This window comes from Symphalangus syndactylus, chromosome 20 (assembly GCF_028878055.3).
Source record: "Symphalangus syndactylus isolate Jambi chromosome 20, NHGRI_mSymSyn1-v2.1_pri, whole genome shotgun sequence".
NCBI lineage: Eukaryota > Metazoa > Chordata > Mammalia > Primates > Hylobatidae > Symphalangus > Symphalangus syndactylus.
Genome location: NC_072442.2, coordinates 60,088,973 through 60,110,163, shown reverse-complemented (window position 1 = coordinate 60,110,163; position 21,191 = coordinate 60,088,973). Strand labels below are relative to the sequence as shown.

General features: G+C 49.1%; 1 protein-coding gene across 5 annotated transcripts; it reads right to left on the bottom strand.

Moving 5' to 3' along the window:
• Positions 1-51: 51 nt before the first annotated feature.
• Positions 52-20,928, bottom strand: CTC1 (CST telomere replication complex component 1). 5 transcript variants are annotated; one of them, XM_055255983.2, is made up of 23 exons: positions 20,584-20,928; positions 15,563-15,726; positions 10,632-10,869; positions 10,271-10,482; positions 9,636-9,780; positions 8,319-8,603; positions 8,092-8,220; positions 7,324-7,556; positions 7,020-7,197; positions 6,726-6,926; positions 5,174-5,300; positions 4,629-4,743; positions 4,171-4,495; positions 3,994-4,083; positions 3,544-3,737; positions 2,799-2,887; positions 2,530-2,704; positions 2,131-2,208; positions 1,529-1,673; positions 1,369-1,433; positions 955-1,120; positions 731-857; positions 52-549 (listed from the first exon to the last, which is right to left on the bottom strand). In XM_055255983.2, the coding sequence occupies exons 1-23, from the start codon at positions 20,614-20,616 to the stop codon at positions 410-412; spliced, it is 3,654 nt and encodes a 1,217-aa protein (XP_055111958.2). In that variant the 5' UTR covers positions 20,617-20,928; the 3' UTR covers positions 52-409. The 5 variants fall into 5 exon arrangements, with proteins under 5 accessions (XP_055111958.2, XP_055111959.2, XP_055111960.2 ...); XM_055255984.2 differs by having other exon boundaries at positions 9,636-9,675; positions 20,584-20,644; XM_055255985.2 differs by lacking the exons at positions 955-1,120; positions 1,369-1,433 and having other exon boundaries at positions 20,584-20,644.
• Positions 20,929-21,191: the final 263 nt, after the last annotated feature.

Here is a 21,191-nt window from a genome sequence, read left to right as displayed (position 1 = left end):
CAACTAGGAGGCAGGAGGCCTGGGACCCCAGAAATGATTACCAGTGAGAAATGACACCAGAGGGCTTCATTGCACGTCAATGGGCCTGTCACCATCACCCCACAGCGAGCAAGTCTTTTGTTCCCTCAGCTCCTGCCACAAAGTCAGAACCCAGGTGCTCAGGGCTGCCTGTGAATGCAGGTGCCTTGTCCCAATCAGAGGAAATATCAATAGTGCCATGATTTCCTGTTTCCACAATTTTGCCAAGTCAGGCTGGCACCAGAACACCAAAGAAGGGAAATTATAGTGGAGTAGCAGTTTGTGAATCTGGAGTCCTTGGTTCAATCACAGAACAAATGGGGGAGGAGCCAGGACCTAGGCCTTCAGGTTTTCAGCAAGGAAGGACTCTCAGGCCATCCTTGCAGTTCAGTTAACAAGAGGAAGCAAGGATCCCCAGAGAGCTGGAGTACTCTGACTCTCGGATAGAAAGGCAAGACAATCGGAGCCTGGGGTTCACATGAGTCAGGAAAGGGAGCTCTCCACACTGGAATCGCTGTAGCCGAGGAGGTTCTGAGGTGGGAATAGAGGAAAAACACGTCTCAGGCATGTGGCTTTTAGTTCCCACCCACCATTCTCCTCCCTAACTCCAGAAATTCCCCATCAGTCCCTCATCCCTCTTCCTCCCAGAGACCCATCTATCTGTATCACCATGATCCCCATATCATCATGATCCCCCCATCTCCAACCTTACCTAATGGGACAATCTTAGACGGTTTCCTTTCCAGCTCAAAAGAAAGCACAACAGGACGGAGGACAGAGGGGCTAGTACAAAGTGTCCAGAGGAACATGGTCATGGGCTCATCAACCCCGGCTGAAGACTAGAAAGAGAAGGTCAAGGTTAACTGGCTCTTAAACCCTCTGCCAAAAGCCCAGGAATTTGGGTATCCGAGTCCCTCCCTCCCAGCCACATCACACCTCAAGTTGGGCTCCAGGCCCTGCAAACTGCAAGACCACTCTGCCTGGCACTCGGACGAACTCTAGGAGGGAGGCCCACTCTTTAGGACACAGCCCTAGTGCTGCTGCCACATGGTGATTCCTACAGGTCACCACGGCTTCGGCAGTCCCATCCTCCACCAGGAGCCTATGGGAAGCAGGAGGAAATAAAAACGCCTACAGCAACCCAGGTTGCCAACACCCTGGACCCAACATGCCTCCCTCCCCGCTGTTTGCAGTCTTTGGCTCAAAGACTTAGGAGCTTACCCTCATTCATTCGTTCAAAAAATATTAAGCATTCTCATGAGCCAGGAATTATGCTAATGTAGAAATTGCAGATAGACAAAGTGGTCTAATAAGTAAACGGCACAATGGGTGCCCGCCTTGTGCTCTCACCTGATGATGGCCTGGCTTACAGCTGTCTGTGTAGGGCAAGTGGGGCCCAGGCGAGTGCACTTTCCCTGGGATGAAGACAGTGGTTGGAAAAGTCCTCTTGGTCCCATCACATCCCTCCGGCACTCCATACCCAGTTCAGCCTGTTCCTTCCCTCCCTTACCTGCCGGCAGATGCTGGTACAATAAGCACACACCCAGAACAGCTGAAGGCTGAAGACAGAGACGATATGGCAAGAGGTAGTGGCCTGGAATGGGGACTGACCACCCTGCAGAAGTTCAGCCAGGTAGATGTGGGGCAGGGGAACGCTAAATAAATACAGGAAGACAGAGACAGGGGTCAAGATAACAGAACAGGCAAAGGGGTTCTGAAAGCAGGGTGGGTCTAGAAGGACTTAAAGGGCATCAGGATGGGGACAGCAGTGGGTTCCATGCGCTCCTAGAAGCCCCATCCCCTCCCCCCATTTTAATTCCTGATCTCGGATAGTCATTGGTTATTTTTCAGGTTTGAACACCATGATGTTAGCCAAGAAATATTTGCATGTTAAGACTGAAAAGCCTTTAAAAGCCTAGAATACTAAATGATTCTGAGTACAATGATAGGCACAGAGCATTTTTTATTTGGAGTAGAGTAGCTCCTCTGACTCAACACATCTTGTTGGGAATGGCGAAGACTGTAATGATGGCAAAATCTTCAGAACCAGGGACATGTGGGAGATGCAGATGTGAAGCCAGGAAGTTTAGGGGTTGGGGTCTGGGCACTGACCTGATGGTGGTCTCACGGGGAAAACTCAGGACCTGCACATAAGTGGATGACCGGAAACAACAATAAACATTGTGAGATCTGCAAGTCGAAGAGGAATAGTGAGTGACCAGGAAGACAAGGCAAATTGGGGTAGAAGCTGGGACTCAGAGATCAAGCACCACAGAGTGGCCACTCCCCCTGAGGGCCATACCCTAGCCATGGCCCTACCAAATCTAGGGGAAGACTAGTAGGAGGACCAGCCTGCAACACCTCGTGACGGTACTGGGCACAAATGGCAGACTGATATATGGAGAGCTGTATGAAAGAGAAGGGGTTGCTGCAGCAAAGTTAAGCAGGGGTGAACATTCCAGAGAGCCACATCAGTAGCAAGAGGAGGAGGGTGACACTACACATCTTCACCTGGAAACCCTTTTCTCCAACTGGCTAAAGTGGACCCGGGCTCCTGGAAGGAGTCCTAGTGAGGGAGGCAAGTGTGGGTCTTCAATATATATGTCCAGGTGAGGGGGGAATTCACATTCAGCAGTCTCAAGAGCGACCGTTAGCTTCACACACCTTCTCATGGCCCCCGTGTTCCCTGTAGAAGGAAGGTGGGTGTTAGTAGGATCTGTGAAGTCCACAAAGTCCCATCACTCTATTTCACACCTTCCCCACAAAGGAAGGGTCATTACCCAGTTTCATCCAGAGAGACGCCACAAGGGGTTCACATAGTGTCCGTGACAAAATCTCAGCGGAGAAAGACACCAAGGAATCTGTGAAACTGGAAGGTCAGGGAAATACACTGAGAATGGAGGCACAAGAAAGCACAGAGTGGAGACAGTCAGATCCAAGGCAGAAAATGGAGCTAAAGTATCTGCTAGAACTTCATATATAAAGTCCTGAAAAAACCTGAGCTCTGCCACACTGCACACTAAGGGTAACAGGGCCTATGGGAAAAAGAGGGTTGTGGCAGATCGTTCAAAACCCGCACAAGGTGGCTCACACCTCTAAATCCCAGCACTTTGGGAGGCTGAGGTGGGAGGCTCACTTAAGGTCAAGAGCTCGAGACCAGCCTGGCCAACATGGTGAAACCTTGTCTCTACTAAAAATACAAAAAAATTAGCTGGGCGTGGTGGCGTGCACCCCTATAATTCCAGCTATTTGGGAGGCTGAAGCGGGATAATCCTTTGAACCAGGGAAGTAGAGGTTTCAGTGAGCTGAGATCAGGCCATTGCACTCCGGCTTAGGCAACAGAGTGAGACTCCATCTCAAAAAAAAACCAAAACCAAAACCAAAAACAAAAAAACCAAACAAACAAAAACAACAATAACAAAAGAAATACCTCCTGCAGCAGAAAATGAAGTCTTCACCAAACCCAGCTAGCTTGGGAGAAGAGAGAGTGGCCAAATTAACCAGAGGGGCTTGGTGGACATTTACTTGTCACTGAGCAGGTCGGTCAGTGAGGATTCAGGCAATGCCTTGTTTGCATCCAGCACATCTTGGATGTCCTGGGAGCTTTCAAGCTCCAGAGTCCAGTTGTCCTGGACAGTGAGGCAGGATGCACAGCCAGCCAACTCCAGAGGATGCCGAGATATGCAGGATGAACCATCCTTCTCAAACAACATTGGTGTCTGCACGGAAATGGGAAGATGACTGCCTGTGAGTGTGTGCTAGTCCAGTGGGAGGTTCACAAAATATTCTGACCCAATTTTGTTCTTTCTGGAGCATGGAGAAGGAAGTGTGTCAACACACACAGGCTTTCTGGTGTATCTAAATCTGGCCTTCTTCCAGGAGGCCTAGAGAGTGACCAGGCACTGGCATGCCCTCTTTAGACCCCAACCCCAAAAAAGCTTTCTGGGGAAAGGTATGATGAAGTAGGACACTCACAGAGGGGCCAGGAGCTATGAGTCGGTACACTTGTCCCGGGTGCAAGAACTCAAACCAGCGGACTGAAGAGCCAAAGAAAATGAGGTGAACCTGGGAGGATGGAGAGCAAAGTGCTGGGATCCTAGCCAGAGGCTCAGGGCACAGGTCAGGTCCTGGGTCCCTGGAGTCCCAGTTTACCTTCTGATCCTTGTCGTCATTTCCCTGGGGCTCGGGCAGCCCCCATCCAGTCCCCTCCTTCCTCTGGGTGCCCCCAAGCCAGCTCCCCAACACATAGAAACTGAGGGCGGGCTTGGGCACCTCTGGACTTGCTCCTGGGGGGACACAAAAATTACGCTTCATGAGGGCCTCCTTGTGGCAGAGCAAGAAGAGCCGGCTCTGTCCTAGGTGGGGTCCCTCTGGGCCGGTGGGATCTGTCTGAGGCGTTGAGGGTGTTGCTGAATGAAGGGAGGGTCTGGGCACAGGCAGGATCAGGGCATCAGCCAGAAAGAACTGGACATAGACTCTGTTGGGAGAGAGAAGGAATAGATTTCTTAGTGATGCAGGCATTGGGTATTTTGGTCCCCAGCATCCCACTCCTTTCACCAGGCCCTTCCTTCCCCCCAGACTTAAGACAACCATGACCCCAAGGAGCCAACCTGGCCTGCTGCTTCTGGATGAAGTCTGGCATGCTCAGCTCCTTCCAGGAAGGGAAGCTGCTTCTCACGTCCCTCTCTACGATCAACTGAAACCTCTCTGCCTGCACCAGGCAGCCTAGAGGAAGAAAGTTTTCTATTTTGACAAGAAAGGAGACCTGTGGGGTGGGTTGCAAGACAGACCATCCTACCGGTCTCACTGCCCATCCCAGGCCAGAGCTGCTGCCCTAACATGACACGAAAGCCCACACCTGACCCCCACCTTAGAGGGGTGACACCTTCTCTCCAAACTAAGAATGTAGGAGACACAGTTGTAATCTTGGAGTGCATGTTAGGAGCTACGGTGGAGAAATGCATGCTGGAAATTCTGGCTAGGGGTCCTCTTGCTCCTGTTCTCTGCCTGCCATACCAGTCTCCCAGAAGTTGTTGATTGACATGTGTCACTTCAGCATCTCTAGTAAATCCCAGCAGACTTTTCCTCCCAGGCTACCCTGGCTATGAGAACCACCACCCCAATACCATCTTCTTTCCACATCTGAACTCCAGACCTATCAACCGTGGGTCACTGAGGGGTTGAGAGTGCTTGGCCAGGAGCAGGCAGGGCAGGGAACCACTTTGGTCCCGAAGTTGCAGACAACCTTTATGAGATGAAGCCACCAGAACCCCAAGTAAAACCTGCAAGAAGATGAAGGTTATCAAATGCTTATTCAGCAAATACTGCGCATCTACGGTTTGCCAGATTCTGTATTACATGGTAAAGCTACAAAATGAACAAAAAAAAGACATGTCTCTGGCTTCAAAGAACTTATATTCAAGTGGGGAAGACAGACATAAAAAAAAACACACACGCATTCACACATTTAGTAGGAAAAGAGAAAAGGCACGAATAGAGGTTACAGGTAAGAGGCCATGCGGGATCTCACAGGACAGAATGAGACGTTTGACTTTACTTTATATGCATTGGGAGAGGCACGCAAAGAATTTAAGCTGGGCGCAGTGGCTCACGCCTATAATCCTAGCACTTTGGGAGGCCAAGGCAGAAGGATCACTTGAGCTCAGGAGGTGGAGATCAGCCTGGCAACATAGTGAGACCCCATCTCTAAAAATTAAAAAGTGTAAAAATTAACCCAGGCTGGGTGCAGTGGCTCATGCCTGTAATCCCAGCACTTTGGGAGGCTGAGGCAGGCAGATCACTCGAGTCCAGGAATTCAAGACCAGCCTGGGAAACATGGCAAAATCCCATCTCTATAAAAACACAAAAATTAGCTGGACGTGGTGATGGATGCCTACAGTCCCAGCTACTCAGGAGGCTGAGCTGGGAGGACTGCTTAAGCCTGGGAGGCAAGGTTGCAGTGAGCCAAGATAGTGCCTCTGCACTCTAGCCTGGGTGACAGAGCAAGACTCTGTCCCAAAAAAATAAAAAAAATTAGCCAGGGACAGTGGTGAACGTCCATAGTCTCAGCTACTTGGGAGGCTGAGGTGGGAGGATCACTGGAACCTGGGAGGTCGAGGCTGCAATGAGCCATGATCGCGCCAATGCACTCTAGCCTGGGCTACAGAGCAAGATCCTGTCTCGAAAAAAAGGATTTAAACAAGAGAGTTCTGTAATACAAGTTTCACTTTTTTTTAAAACTTCCTTTTTTTTTTCCTGAGTCTTGCTCTGTTGACCTGGCTGGAGTGCAGTGGTGTGATCTTGGCTCACTATACCCTTGATCTCTCAGGCTCAAGCGATCCTACCTCAGCCTCCTGAGTAGCTGGGACCATAGGCACATGCCACCACACCTAATTAAAACAATTTTTTTGTAGCAACAAGGTCTCTCTACCCAGGCTGGTTTCAAACTCCTGGGCTCCAGTGATCCTCATGCCTTAGCCTCCCAAAGTGTTGGGATTACAGGCATGAGCCACTGTGCCTGGCATATGCCCCCTTTCTAGTTGCTGCAGAGAGAATGAATTGGAGGGGCCAACAACAGATGAAGTGGTCTGCTTAGAAGGCTAGTGTAGTCAAAATGACAAAAAAATGATAGTAACCGAGACTAGGGTCGTGGCAATAAGGATGACAAAAAAAGGAAGTCCCCTGAGCCCGGCTAAGGTTCCCCTTACCTGGGCTGGGTGGAAGGCAGAGGGCAGCAGACAGAGCCAGGACCAAGCCAGGCGGCGATTGAGTTGGCAGCTGGGCAGGTGGGAGGCCTCCGGGAGGGGCAGAAGGGCCTTAGGGTCAAAGGAGGCCCAGGCCTTACGCTGTCCTTCCTCTTTCAGGGTGGCCAGAGTGGGGAAGGAGGAGGGAGTATGCAGCCGAGTGTACTGTCAAGGAGAGAAGAGAAATCAGATGTGTGTCCCATGGGCCCCAGGTGTCCTCCAGTGTTCTGCCACCATCCTTCCCCCACATCCTCATACTTTCTGGAGGGGACAGTGATGTGGCTCTTCAAGGATCTCATTGTGTGCATTTCGAACAGGGCTGCCTGGCGGAGCCAGAAGATCCAGGGTAGGAGCCAGGAGTTGCAGTCCCAGGCTGGGGCTCCCAGGAGAGGAATGTTGCAGGAACTGGTGGTGTCTCAGCACATGGGGACACAGCCTTGGCCAGGAAAAGCAGGGCAGTCACTTCCCCTGAAGAGCCTGCCTCTTCAAGAATCCTCCTCTCCTTGCCAAGGAAGTGTGCTACTCCTACTGCCTCCCCGCCCTGGGCCCTCAGCCTCCTCACTTGCAGGCCAGCTCCTCCAGGGCCTTGGTAGCCCACAGGTAGAGGGGAAGTCCTAACTGACGTTCCCACACCAACTGCTCGTACAGGGAGGCCCCGTAGGCTTGACGGGATGAGTGAGTCCCAGGCTTCTGACGAGAGAAGCTTTGAAGCAGAACAGCGCCACGGAGGCAGGGGGCGAGCACCGGCCTTCTTGTCCCCCCTCCCACCGACTGGAGCAGGTGAACATCCTGGAGCTGGGGGAAAGCAGAGAAAATGAAAAAGCAGAGATGAAGCCCCCAACTCAATGAACCCAGGCAAAGTTAACTGCACTTTGCCACTGCCTGGGTTCCGGGAAGACGGAAAGCAATTTCTCCCACGTGGGCCGGCCTCACTTTCCATTACAACCCACTCCCGCTGCGGTCAGCCTTCATCTCCCATGAGCTCCACTCAGTCTTGCTGTGGGCTGGGTGGCTCCTGGATGAACAGACATGGCTGACGCTTCTCACCAGGTCGCCTGAGATCATCCTGGCCCCAGATCTGTGCTTCAGCCATCTCCTCCTCCAGCTGAAAGGCCCTTCTGTGAAGGAGATGCTCTGGCCACAACCCCTCCTCATGGTACCCAAGACTCTACTCCTTCTTGATTTAAACTTCTGTCCAAGTTATCCTTAGCCAAAGCGCCCCTAACACACACTTTTTATTTCTATATAACCACCCTGCTGCACAAAAGGAGCCCGTGAAGGTAAGAGAAGCTGCAGAGGTCTTTTTATTATCAGCCCTGATCTCACATACCTGCAGACACACTCCAGGTCGCATCACCCGTCTGAGGCCACGGAACTGCTGGTAGGCAAGGCAGAGCCCCAGCTGCCCATCCAGCTCATAGAGGCCAGCGGGCTCATTCAACACGCCAGTGACTGTTCCCTGCAAACAGGTCGAGGTCCAGTTGACCACTATTTTCCTCTTCTTTGAAGACCCACATTTCCGGCCCCTCAAGCTCTAGGATCTCTCCCTGTGCTCACCGAATAGGACAGGAGTCTAGAATACCGGACAAGACCTTCTGGATCCTTCTTGTCCTCTGAATTGCTGGGCGTGGGGAGTGGCTTGGGGTCAGCCTCTAAGAGGGGTCCTTCCAGCTCCAGTTCCAGCTCCTGCACACATTCTGGTTTCAGCAGCAACAGACGGGAGGACTGACTGGTCATCCAAACATGCTGGCGCTGACCACGGATCTTGGACACTCGCAGTTCTGTCAGCACATAGGCCGTACTAGGCCGAAGGGCTCTGTGCCACACCAGCTGGGCAGGGACCTGGCTTGTGCAGAGACAGGCAATGTGACACAAGAGACCCCAACACTGCCACTCTGCCAGAGTCCCTTTCCCTCACGATTTGAACTCAGAGCCCTGCCCCCTGTGAGTCTCTACTCATCTCTCCATCTTCCCTATGTCTGCCAACTAAATCTCAGCGTCTCTCCTCTCACGGGAGATGCCAAATATTTCCAAACCACTTCCCCAACATACAAACCATCCCTAAAACTTCCTTCAAAATACATTATTCCACTGAGAAAAGTGTGCCCTATCCCGCCCCATAACACACAAACAACATTCATTCATGTAATGAATATGTATTGAGTATATATGTATCCAGTATTGCGACTGATGTCAAGGGAAGTATGACAAACTGTTCTTCTCCAACATAGTAAGGCCCTATTTCTACAAAATACATATATTTTTTAAATTTTTATAAAAAGGAAAAGAAACATTATTCAGATACTTACATGTCATAAAACAATGGTTAGAATAAAAATTAATGATTTACAATTTCTACCTTGGGTACTATGCTCAGTACCTGGGTAAAGGGATCAATCATACCCCAAACCTCAGAATCACAAAATATACCCAGTTAATCAACTTGCACATGTACCTCATGAGTCTAAAAGTTGAAATTATAAAAATAAAATTGTACTAGTTGATGCAAAAAGAGTCAACAGTAAGTACTAAGTTTTTGTTTCTTTGTTTTTTTAATGCCTGTATTCAATGTCTCGAAGGTGTTAAGATGAATGATTTCTTTGGTCATCTCCACAAGTGAGCGTGGCAGTTTTTTAAAAGGTCACATACAATCTAAAAGCTGTGTGCTCAAGTGAGTTGCACAGCAGGAGAGTCTACTCCCTCACTCTATGCACAAACATTTCTCGGAATCTTCTCCCAACAGCGCTATTCCAGAAAACAGCTCTCCCCAGCTGTCCCCCTTTCCTACGTGGTTCCTCCTATGATGTTATCTTTCCTATTGAAAGTTCTAACACCCTCCCCCACTTCCATGGCTGAAATGACCCCAATCCTCACCTGCACGATGACGGACACGTGAGTGACAGCTGGGTGTGATCTACCAAGAGACAGGATGAAGTAAGCTTTCTGTTTACTTTTCACCAGAGCACTCAATCGAACTAGATTCCCAGCCAGGTTTCGCTGCACACCTCTGAGCTTGTTTCTAAGAAGGAAGAAAAAGCCCTGTAATCTCAGCTACTCAGGAGGCTGAGGGAGGAGAATTACTTGAACCCAGAAGGCAGAGGTTGCAGTGAGCTGAGATAGCGCCATTGGACTCCAGCCTGGGCAGCAGGAGTGAAACTCCATCTCAAAAAGAGAAAAAAAAAAAAAGCAGCAGTCATCTTTATTTCTCTTCTTTTTCCCTATAAATGCTGTCCCTTCCACAGTGAAGAATAACCTGGTAGTGATACAAAATGTCCATAGCCCAAAGCTAGGTATGCTAAAAACCTTCGAAATTCTCTCCCCCTTAGGTAAGGCACGGATCCCTTGAAAAACCTTTCTCTTTACCTTCTTTCTAGTCAAAGCCCACTATTCCCTTGATTTGGAACATTCAGTCTATATTACTATCAATGCCCTTCTTTCTCTCCCTCCACTGACCCAGCATCATCCTCCAGTTTCACAGTGCCCCAGCCATGCCTAGAGGGGGAAATTACCTGAGCCTGAGCAGGCGGGAAGCACTCTCTGGGTAGAGGACAGGGATAGGCGTGACAGGGCCAGGACTGACGGTCAAAGGAAACACTGGCACAGGGGCATCCCACAGCTCCAAGTGCCCGTCCCCTGAGGAATTCCACCTGGCAGGAGGGAGGTAACTCCAACAGGGGAATAGAAAAAGATGGCCCAACCAAGAAAGGTCCAGGTCTATGAGCTAAAAAAGACCAAGAGCAAGGGTTAATCAGGACCTTAGCATCCTATCCACCCACCTCCCCATTTATTTCCTCAGAGACTTAATTGCCTTGATCCTTGGACACCATTCTTGTCAGGATCTGAGGCATCTGGCCTCTACCTTCCACTCACCTCACAGCTCAGGACGCCAGTGTTATCTCTCACATAGAGGCTTCCGTTCCTGCACTCTTGTTCCAAGTCCGCCGATAGGTCTGTTAGTGTCCCTAAAAGTAACAGCTGCTCTCGGGGCAGGGGGTTCCCATTTGGTCCAGCCTCTTGGGCCCAGGCCTGGTATGCACTACTGCTCCAGGACAGGTGGCTGCAGCATGGGAGACGCTGGTGAGTCTTGAGGTCCTGTACTGAGACGAAGCTGTAGAGTGAAGGGAACAGAGGTCCTGCAAAGCCAGGTCCAAGCCTGATAAACCCTCAAGAGCCCAGGGAAAGGTTGCAGGGAACATGGACTAAGAGGTGAGTTTGATTGATTAAAGGGGTAAAACCTGGGGCTAAAGGCCTAAGAAAATAAGGATGGGGGCCAGGCGCAGTGGCTCACACCTGTAATCCTAGCACTTTGGGAGGCTGAGGCAGGTGGATCACCTGAGGTCAGGAGTTTGAGACCAGCCTGGCCAACATGGTGAAACCCCATCTCTACTAAAAATACAAAAAATTAGCCGGGCATGGTGGTGTGCACCTGTAATCCCAGCTTCTTGGGATGCTGAGGCAGAAGAATTGCTTGAACCCAGGAGATGGAGGTTGCAGTAAGCCAAGATCATGCCATTGCACTCCAGCTTGGGCAACAGAGTGAGACTGTCTCAAAAAAAAAAAAAAAAAAGGAAAAAGAAAATAAGGATGGGATCTGAGTCCAATTCTGTGCTGAATAGTATCTTCAATAAGATGGTACCAGGGAGAGGATCCAGAGAAATAAAGTAGGAATGCATAAGGGGCCTGAGGAAATGAATGTGTGGGGAGAACACTTTGTAAATAACAAAAGCAATTCTCTTGAAAGCATCTCAGCTCTTAGCTCCAGAGAGAACTTAACGGGACCACTTAGGCATCTAACGGTCCAACTACAATGACCCCAGCCAAGTTCCTTTCTAGTCTAGAATAGCACAGTACTAGAGACTAGGGGAGAAGCTGAGGCTGAGATGTGGGTGTTGGATGTGATACAAATAATAGTTAAATTATCAAAGTTGTGATAAATTCACCTTTTTGTAATACCATTATTCTCACTTGCTTGCATTCCCCTGATTTTTTTTAATTTTTTTATTTTTGAAACAGAGTCTCACTCTTTCGCCCAGGCTGGAGTGAAAACAAGACTGAAATCTTGAATGCTCTCCAGATGGGGTTTCACCATGTTGGCCAGGATGGTCTCAAACTCCTGACCTCAGGTGATCCATCTGCCTCAGCCTCCCAAAGTGCTGGGATTACAGGCATGAGCCACTGTGCCCAGCCCCATGATTTTTTTTAAGTGGAAATGAAAAGGATCGAGTTACAAAACATGACAATTAATCCTCCCTGTTGGACTCAAGAACGTTACGCACAAATGAGTACTGAAGAGAGAGAATGCTGTTCTAGAAAGCCACTCCCCTTCTGCATCTGCTCTCCCTCCCTGACGGCTTTGGAGAAGACACAAGGCAAAGACAGAAACTAATACCTGTTGGCTCCTGCCACGCACGCTATACTATACTGAGTCTGGTCAGGCTCAATATTGAATTTTCTTCACCTCAAAACCCTGTAAACACCACCAATGGGGAAACTCAGAGGCTCAGGTACACAGAGGCATGGGTGGCAAAGCTAGATGTGCCTCATTCAAAAGTCCGTGTTCTTTCTCTGTTTTCCTACTTATCTGAAGACCCAGGAAAAAGCAACCAGAGAGAACTGTCTCTTTTTTTTTTTTTTTTGAGACAGAGTCTCACTCTGTTGCCCAGACTGGAGTGCATTGGCGTGATCTCGGCTCACTGCGACCTCCGCCTGCCGGGTTCAAGCAATTCTCCTTTCTCAGCCTCCTGAGTAGCTGGGACTACAGGCATGTGCCACCATGCCTGGATAATTTTTTGTATTTTTAGGAGAGACAGGGTTTCACCATGGTGGCCAGGCTGGTCTTGAACTCTTGACATCGTGATCCGCCCGTCTCAGCCTCCCAAAGTGCTAGGATTACAGGCATGAGCCATCGCGCCCAGCCAAGAAAAGTAATCTTAAGTGTTACGGACGTGGACAAGAATTATACTAAAAGAGGCCGGGCGTGGTGGCTCACGCTTGTAATCCCAGCACTTTGGGAGGCCGAGGCGGGCGGATCACGAGGTCAGGAGATTGAGACCACGGTGAAACCCCGTCTCTACTAAAAATACAAAAAATTAGCCGGGCGTGGTGGCGGGCGCCTGTAGTCCCAGCTACTCGGAGAGGCTGAGGCAGGAGAATGGCATGAACCCGGGAGGCGGAGCTTGCAGTGAGCCGAGATCGCGCCACTGCACTCCAGCCTGGGCGACAGCGAGACTCCGTCTCAAAAAAAAAAAAAAAAAAAAAAAAAAAAAGAATTATACTAAAAGAAAGGAAAACAGTCCAGTGAAATAAAAAGATAGAAAGGAAAAAAAAATGGGTACAAGTACCCTCAGAAATTACTTTGGAATTAGGCCAAGCACAGTGGCTCATGCCTGTAATCCCAGCACTTTGGGAGGCCGAGGTGGGAGGATCACCTGAGGTCAGGAGTTTGAGACCAGCCTGGCCAACATGGTGAAACCCCGTCTCTACCAAAAATATAAAATTAGCCAGGCGTGGTGGCGAGCGCCTGTAATCCCAGCTATTCGGGAGGCTGAGGCAGAATTGCTTGAATCTGGGAGGCGGAGGTTGCAGTGAGCAGAGATCGTGACACTGCACTCCAGCCTGGGCCACAAGAGTGAAATTCCATCACAAAAAAAAAAAAAAAAGAAATTACTTTGGAATTAATGTAACGAAATATCATTTAATGCCTACCAAATAGGCAAAAATAAATAAAAATAATTTTTTAACCAAGGTAAACACAGGCTCAAGACATGCATATACACTATTGGCCGGGTGCGGTGGCTCACGCCTGTAATCCCAGCACTCTGGGAGGCTGAGGTGGGCGGATCACCTGAGGTCAGGTGTTCAAGACCAGCCTGGCCAACATGGCAAAACCCCATCTCTGCAAAAATACAAAAACTAGCCAGGTGTGGTGGCAGGCACCTGCAATCCCAGCTTCTTGGAAGGCTGAGACAGGAGAATCGCTTGAACCTGGGAGGTGGAACTTGCAGTGAGCCGAGATGATGCCATTGCACTCCAGCCTGGATGACAGAGCAAGACTCCATCTCAAAAAACAAACAAACAACCACAAACAAAAAAAGAAGTATAATGTTAAGCACAAAAAGCAGGCAGGAGCTGGGTGCAACGGTTCACACCTATAATCCCAGCACTCTGGAAGACCACGACGGCAGATCACCTGAGGTCAGGAATTCGATACCAGCACGGCCAGTGGTGAAACCCCATCTCTACTAAAAAATACAAAAATTAGCTGGTGTGGTGGCGCATAGTCCCAGCTACTGAAGAGGCAGTAGAATCACTTGAACCCAGGAGGCAGAGGTTGCAGTGGGCCGAGATCATGCCACTGCACTCCAGCCTGGGCAACAGAATGAGACTCCATCTTAAAAAAAAAAAAAAAAAGGCCAGGCACGGTGGCTCATGCCTATAATGCCAACACCTTGGGAGGCCACGGTAGGAGGACTGCTTGAGCCTAGGGGTTCGAGACCAGTGTGGCATGCACCTGTGGTCCTAGCTATGTGGGAGGCTGAGGCAGGAGAATTGCTTGAGCCCAGGAGGTAAAGGCTGTGAGCTGTGTTTGCACCACTGCACTAGAGCCTGGGGGACAGAGTGAGACTCTGTCTCAAAAAAAAAAAAAAAAAAGGCAACCCACAGAGGGTATTTACATAGGGTATGGTACCATTTATTTAAAGTCTACACGTATGCAAAACTCTACATTATATTGCTTAAGGATAGATGCATGTGTAGTAAAAATACTAAAATATTTATTAGAATAATATATCCCATCTTCAAGATAGTGATTACTTTTTTTTTTTTTTTTTTAAATATGGAGTTTCGCTCTCGTTGCCCAGCTGGAGTGCAATGGTGCGATCTCGGCTCACTGCTGGAGTGCAATGGTGCGATCTCGGCTCACTGCTGGAGTGCAATGGTGTGATCTCGGCTCACTGTAACCTCCGCCTCCCGGGTTCAAGCGATTCTCCTGCCTCAGCCTCTGAGTAGCTGGGGATTGCAGGCACCCACCACCACACCTGGCTAATTTTTGTATTTTTTTTAGTAGAGACGGTGTTTCAGCACGTTGGCCAGGCTGACCTCGAACTGCCGACCTCAGGTAATCTACCTGGCCTTGGCCTCCCAAAGTGTTGGGATTATAGGCATGAGCCACTGTGCCTGGCCAATAGTGATTACTTCTATGAGGAGATAAATAGGTTTCTTTTGCAGGACTTGTCATAGCCTCTAATATGTTAATAAACCCTATGACTCTCCCAGAGAAGTTTATCATACTCAATGTCCCTCACACTTACTTAGCTATGAACCCCTTTTCTTGTGCTTTACTAACATTGCCTAGAACACTTTTGGAAATGATAGTGTAGAAAAAATATATATATATATATATATAAAAACACACTCTCAGAAGCCCGAAAACTCACATCTTAAACACAATGATCTGTACTTGGTAATGTCAAACAACTCTCTGTATCTTTGTTTCCTAATACACAAAATAAAGATAACACCAGCCTCTCTCCCCACTTTGAGAGCTCTTTTTCCAAATTTTCCTTCTCTCTTCCCCTCTTCCTCTCCTTTTCTTTAATCTTGAGCCAATTCGGGAGAACTTTAGGAAAAGGAAAGCTTGACAGCGTTAGAACAAAAAAGCTCTGCAGAAGGGGTATGTTTAGACTACCTTGTCCTCCACTCACTCTCTCACTTGCCCTTTTTCTAACTATAGAACCTTACTTTTCAATCCTGAATTCAATACCCACCCCTGCCCAGCCCCTGCAACCGCCACCTCTCCTTACCTATAGCTGAGGGGCAGTGTAGAAGCTTGGTTCCTTCCCTGGGACAACCAGACAGTCTTCACACAATCAATTACCGATGGAGTCAACTGGACATTAGGCTCCTTGACAGCTGGACACAGGGTCTTTTGGATGAAGACCTGAGCATCCTCAAGCCAGGCTTGTTCCTGAGGAAAGTGAATTTAGTTAAAACATCTTGACTATCTGGCCCACCAAGGAAACTTGGGAAGAATAAAGGACTAGAAAAAAATATCCAGGCTGGGTGCAGTGGCTCACTCCTGTAATCCCAACACTTTGGGAGGCTGAGGCAGGCAGATCACTTGAGGTTGGGAGTTCGAGACCAGCCTGACCAACATGGTGAAACCCTGTCTCTACTAAAAACACAAAATTAGCCGGGGGTGGTGGTGCGCACCTGTAATCCCAGCTACTTGGGAGGCTGAGGCAGGAGAATTGCTTGAACCCAGGAGGCGGAGGTTGTGGTGAGCCAAGATCAAGCCATTGCACTCCAGCCTGGGCAACAAGAGCAAAACTCTGTCTCAAAAAAAAAGAAAAGAATATCCAGAGGGCACATGAAATGAAGATCAAAAGTAAAGGAGTTTAGAACTTGAAGAAACCTTAAAAGTCTTAGTCCAGCCATACCGTAGACAGCTGGCCATCCAGCTTTGGTCTTGCCCCTTTCTCTAACAAACTTGTACTCATGCCATCTTACATGGAATCTGGTTCTAAAGTCAGTACGTTGAAGAGCAAGAATGGACAAAAACATTGTTTTTTTTTTTTTTTTTTGAGACGGAGTCTCGCTCTGTCGCCCAGGCTGGAGTGCAGTGGCGCAATCTCGGCTCACTGCAAGCTCCGCCTCCCGGGTTCACGCCATTCTCCTGCCTCAGCCTCCTGAGTAGACAAAAACATTGTTGAACAATCCTTTAAACTGTTCATAAAGAATAGGACAGGCTGGGTGCAGTGGCTCACGCTTGTAATCCCAGCACTTTGGGAGGCCAAAGCGGGTGGATTGCTTGAGTCCAGGAGTTCAAGAACAGCCTGGACAACATGGCGAAATCATGTCTCTACAAAAATACAAAAAGCCAGGCGTGGTGGCACATGCCTGTGGTTCCAGCTACTCGGGAGGCTGAGGTGGGAGGATCACCTGAGCCTGGGGCAGTTGAAACTTCAGTGAACCCGGATGGTGCCACTGCACTCTGGCCTGGGTGACAGAGTGAGATGCTGTCTCAAAAAAACCAAAACCAAAAATGAGTAAGACATAGTGCCATACTATGTATAAGTGCCTAATAGTGGACAGTACATAAAAAGGACATAGGCAGAGTATAATTTTTAATCATCTCCTTTTTTTATTCAAATGTATGCATTTCCCACAAGCTAAATATATGCAAGACACAACCTCACTCGATTTGTTTCCTGTTGTCTTTTCAGCTAAGGTGTGGGCTTCCTGAGGAGGATATGGACTATCTTTGTATACCTGACACAGATTCTGGACACATAGTTGCCATGATGTGTAGATAACTTTAGGGAAACGGACCAGTTTGGCCTACTCCCAGTGCTAGGCAGCTTTAACACACTTGGTAGTAGGCCCTTTATCCTTCTCCCTTAATGCTACTTCTAAGCCACTACAGCACCTTCCCTGGTCCTCCAAGGCTCATATATTAACATCCTGGTCAATCTTTCACATTCTTCTTTTTTTTTTTTTTTTTTGAGATGGAGTCTTGCTCTGTTGCCCAGGCTGGAGTGCAATGGCGCAATCTCGGCTCACTGCAACCTCTGCCTTCCGGGTTCAATCGATTCTCCTGCCTCAGCCTCCCAAGTAGCTGGGATTACAGGCATCCACCACCATGCCCAGCTAATTTTTTATATTTTTAGTAGAGACGAAGTTTCACCATGTTGGCCAAGCTGGTTTCGAACTCCTGAACTCAAGTGATCTGCCCGCCTCAGCCTCCCAAAGTGCTAGGATTACACACATGAGCCACTGCGCCTGGCCTTTCACATTCTTCTAATCTTAAGGAGCTTGAAAAGAGCTAGAAAAGCCAGTCTTCCATGGAATCAACCTAAATGCACATTAACAGTAGACTGGATAAAGAAAATGTGGTACATATACACCATGGAATACTATGCAGCCATAAAAAAGAATGAGATCATGTTCTCTGCTACAACATGGATGCAGTTGGAGACCATTATCCTTAGCAAACTAACCCAAGAACAGAAAACCAAATACTGCATTTTTGTTCCCACTTCTAAGTGGGAGCTACATAGCGAGAACACATGAACACAAAGAGGGAAATAACAGACACTGGGGCCTACTTGAGGGTGGGAAGCGAGAGATCGGAAAAAATACCCCTCAAGTACTATGCTTAGTACAGGGGTGACGAAATAATCTCTATACCAAACCCCCATGACACGAGGTTACCTACATAATAAACCTGTGCACGTCCCCCTGAATCTAAAATAAAAGTTAAAAGGAAAAAAAAAGTCTCCAAGTTCTAGATGTCTTCAGCATCCTTGTGGCCAGCCCTACCCACTGACCTTCAGCCCACTTCAGCCACACACTCATTCATGGTCAGAGCTGTGGAAAGCAGACCAAATCATCATTCAGAGTTGCCCCACCAGTATAAGCAAAGTTCCAACTCTCACACTTTTTGTCTTCCTCTCCCAGTATTCTTTTGTAGTTCCTGTTTCTTGGATGGCCTCTCCTTTGCTTGGTGCACTGAATACTATTGTCTCTCAAAGTGATCCCATGGCCTCAAGGTAAAATTACCTAAGTTTTGTTAAAAAGGCAAATTCATGTTTTCATCTATGAATAAAAATGGAGCAGACTGGATGTGGTGGCTCTCACCTGTAATCCCAGCACTTTGGGGAGCCAAGGCGGATCGCTTGAGCCCAGTAGTTCACCACTAGCCTGGGCAACAAGGCAAAGACCCATCTCTACAAAAAAGAAAAATTAGCTGGGCATGGTGGCTCGTGCCTGTAGTCCCAGCTACTCGGGAGGCTGAGGTGGGAGGATCACCTGAGCCTGGGAAGGTTGAGACCCGCCTGGGCAACATGGTGAAACTCTAAAACAATTCAAAATTAGCCAGGTTAGCCGGGCGTGGTAGCACACGCCAGTAGTCCCAGCTACTTGGGAGGCTGAGGTGGGAGGATCACTTGAGCCCAGGGAGGTGGAGGCTGCAGTGAGCCATGATGGTGCCACTGCACTCAAGCATGGGTGACCTTGTTTCAAAAAAAAAAAGGAGGGGGGAAGACCCAGATTAATACAGGCTGAAGTTTAAGAACACAATATGCTTTCCCACAATTATCTCAACCACTGCATGGGTTTAACAGCCATGGCCAGATGATAACTGTTCCTGCATGTCTACTTTAGCTGAGATCTCATTCCTGGGCTTTAGTCGTATCCATCTGCCAGACTCTCCGTGGTCAATCCACAGGCAGCACACATGCCCAATACTGAACTTTCCACAAAACCCTCTCCTTTTCTAGAACTCTTCTAGTGTTATGTTCACTAACTTAGCAAATAGTACCCTTAACCAAATAGTTTTTCTATCCTGAAACCTAGATGACCTCCTTAACTCCTTCCTTTCCCTACATAGGTCCCAGTCCTGGCTGGGCGCGGTGGCTCACGCCTGTAATCCCAGCACTTTCCGAGGCCGAGGCGGGCAGATCATGAGGTCAGGAGATCGAGACCATCCTGGCTAACATGGTGAAACCCCGTCTGTACTTAAAAAAAAGAAAAAAAATACAAAAATGAGCTGGGCATGGCGGCGCCTGCCTGTATGCCTGTAATTCCAGCTACTCGGGAGGCTGAGGCAGAAGAATCGCCTCAACCTGGGAGGCAGAGGTTGCAGTGAGCCGAGATCGCGTCACTGCACTCCAGCCTGGTGACAAAGCTAGACTCCGTCTCAAAAAAAAAAAAAAAAAAAACACACACACACACACACACAAACCAATCCTTTAGATTGTATTTTCTTAACATCTTTTTTATCTATCTATCTATCTATCTATCTATCTATCTATCTATCTATTTATTTGAGATGGAGTCTGGCTCTGTCGTCCAGGCTAGAGTGCAGTGGCGTGATCTCGGCTCACTGCAACCTCCACTTCCCTTGTTCAAGCGATTCTCCTGCCTCAGCTTCCTGAGCAGCTGGGATTACAGGCGTGTGCCACTACACCCAATTACCCTCATGTTAAAGTCGCTGCTTAGCAAGAGGTACAAAACTGTCAGCTCTGACCCCTCCACCACCACCCAATTGAACTTTTGAGTTTTTCAGACACCTGCTCTATCCTCCAGCCTTTGAACATGTTTCCTTCCGTCCTGAAACCCCTTCCGGCGCTTTTTTTTTTTTTTTTTTTGACAGAGTCTCGCTCTGTTGCCCAGGCTGGAGTGCAGTGGCACAATCTCAGCTCACTGCAGCCTCCGTCTACCCGGTTCAAGCGATTCTCCTGCCTCAGCCTTCTGAGTAGCTGGAATTACAGGTGCGCGCCACCACGCCCGGCTAATTTTTGTATTTTTAGTAGAGATGGGGTTTCACCATGTTGGTCAGGCTGGTCTCGAACTCCTGACCTCAAGTGATCCGCCCGCCTCCGCCTCCCACAGTGCTGGATTACAAGCGTGAGCCACCACACCCGGCCCCTTTTGGCGCTTTTTGCCTTCTACACGCACTTCGGGTCTCAGACGCTTTTTCTTATTATGGTTGCCCTTTTCCCCTACAGCTCCGTCAAGGGTCTTCTCCAGGAACCCACAGCCCCATAGCTCCCCCATTAACCTGCTCCTGGTTTCCTACCCGGCCTAAACCGTAGAGAGTGAACGGAGACCAGTTTAAGGCTCACAGCGGGCGCCGCGTGAATGAGGGAATAAACATTCGCAGAACCAGTAAGAGGTAGGAGCGGACCGACTCACAACTCCCTCACCCATTGGCCGGACGCGGCCAACCAGCCCAAAGAGACAAGGCAGAGGAAATAGGAAGAGAAAGAATATCTGTGACAAACAAGAAAAAAGGAACAGGGGACGTAATAGCAGCACTCACGGAGGAAAGGGCCTGATCCCGGCCAGCCGCCATGATGCGCCGGAGCTCCGCCCCCGGGAGGGGCAGGTGCTCGCTTGAGGGTGGGAGTGGGGGGGGGGGCGCTCGGTGACGTCACTGGTGAGCGGGTTTACTCGCCACCTCCAGCTCCTTCTCGCTGCTCACCCCCTTGCATCCTAGAGACTCCGCGAGGCGCCTCGGTGCACCATCCCAACTCCCGACACCCCTGTCTCTTTTCTCTGATTTTTTTTTTTAAGACGAAGCCTGGCTCTGTCGCCCAGGCTGGAGTGCAGTGGCGCGATCTGGGCTCACTGCAACCCCCGCCTCCCAGGTTCAAGCGATTCTCCGGCCTCAGCCTCCTGAGTAGCTAGGATTACAGGCACCTGCCACCACGCCCGGCTACTTTTTTTTTTTTTTTTTTTTTTTTTTTTGTATTTTTAGTAGAGACGGGGTTTCACCACGTGGCCAGGCTGGTCTCAAACTCCTGACCTCGGGTGACCCACCTGCCTCAGCCTCCCAAAGTGCTGGGATTACAGGCGTGAACCACAGCCCCTGGCTCTCTCTGATTTTTTTGAGACGAGGTCTCGCTCTATCGCCCAGGCTGGAGCGCA

Bases quoted from the DNA above. Each gene is read 5' to 3' on its own strand.
- CTC1 (XM_055255983.2), bottom strand. From the start codon at position 20,616: ATGGCGGCTGGCCGGGATCAGGCCCTTTCCTCC. The intron at 1,434-1,528 runs GTAAGGGAGGGA...TCTTCATCCCAG, and splicing joins GTACCAGCATCTGCCGGCAG to GGAAAGTGCACTCGCCTGGG. The intron at 858-954 runs GTGTGATGTGGC...TTCTCTTTCTAG, and splicing joins GGCCTGGAGCCCAACTTGAG to TCTTCAGCCGGGGTTGATGA.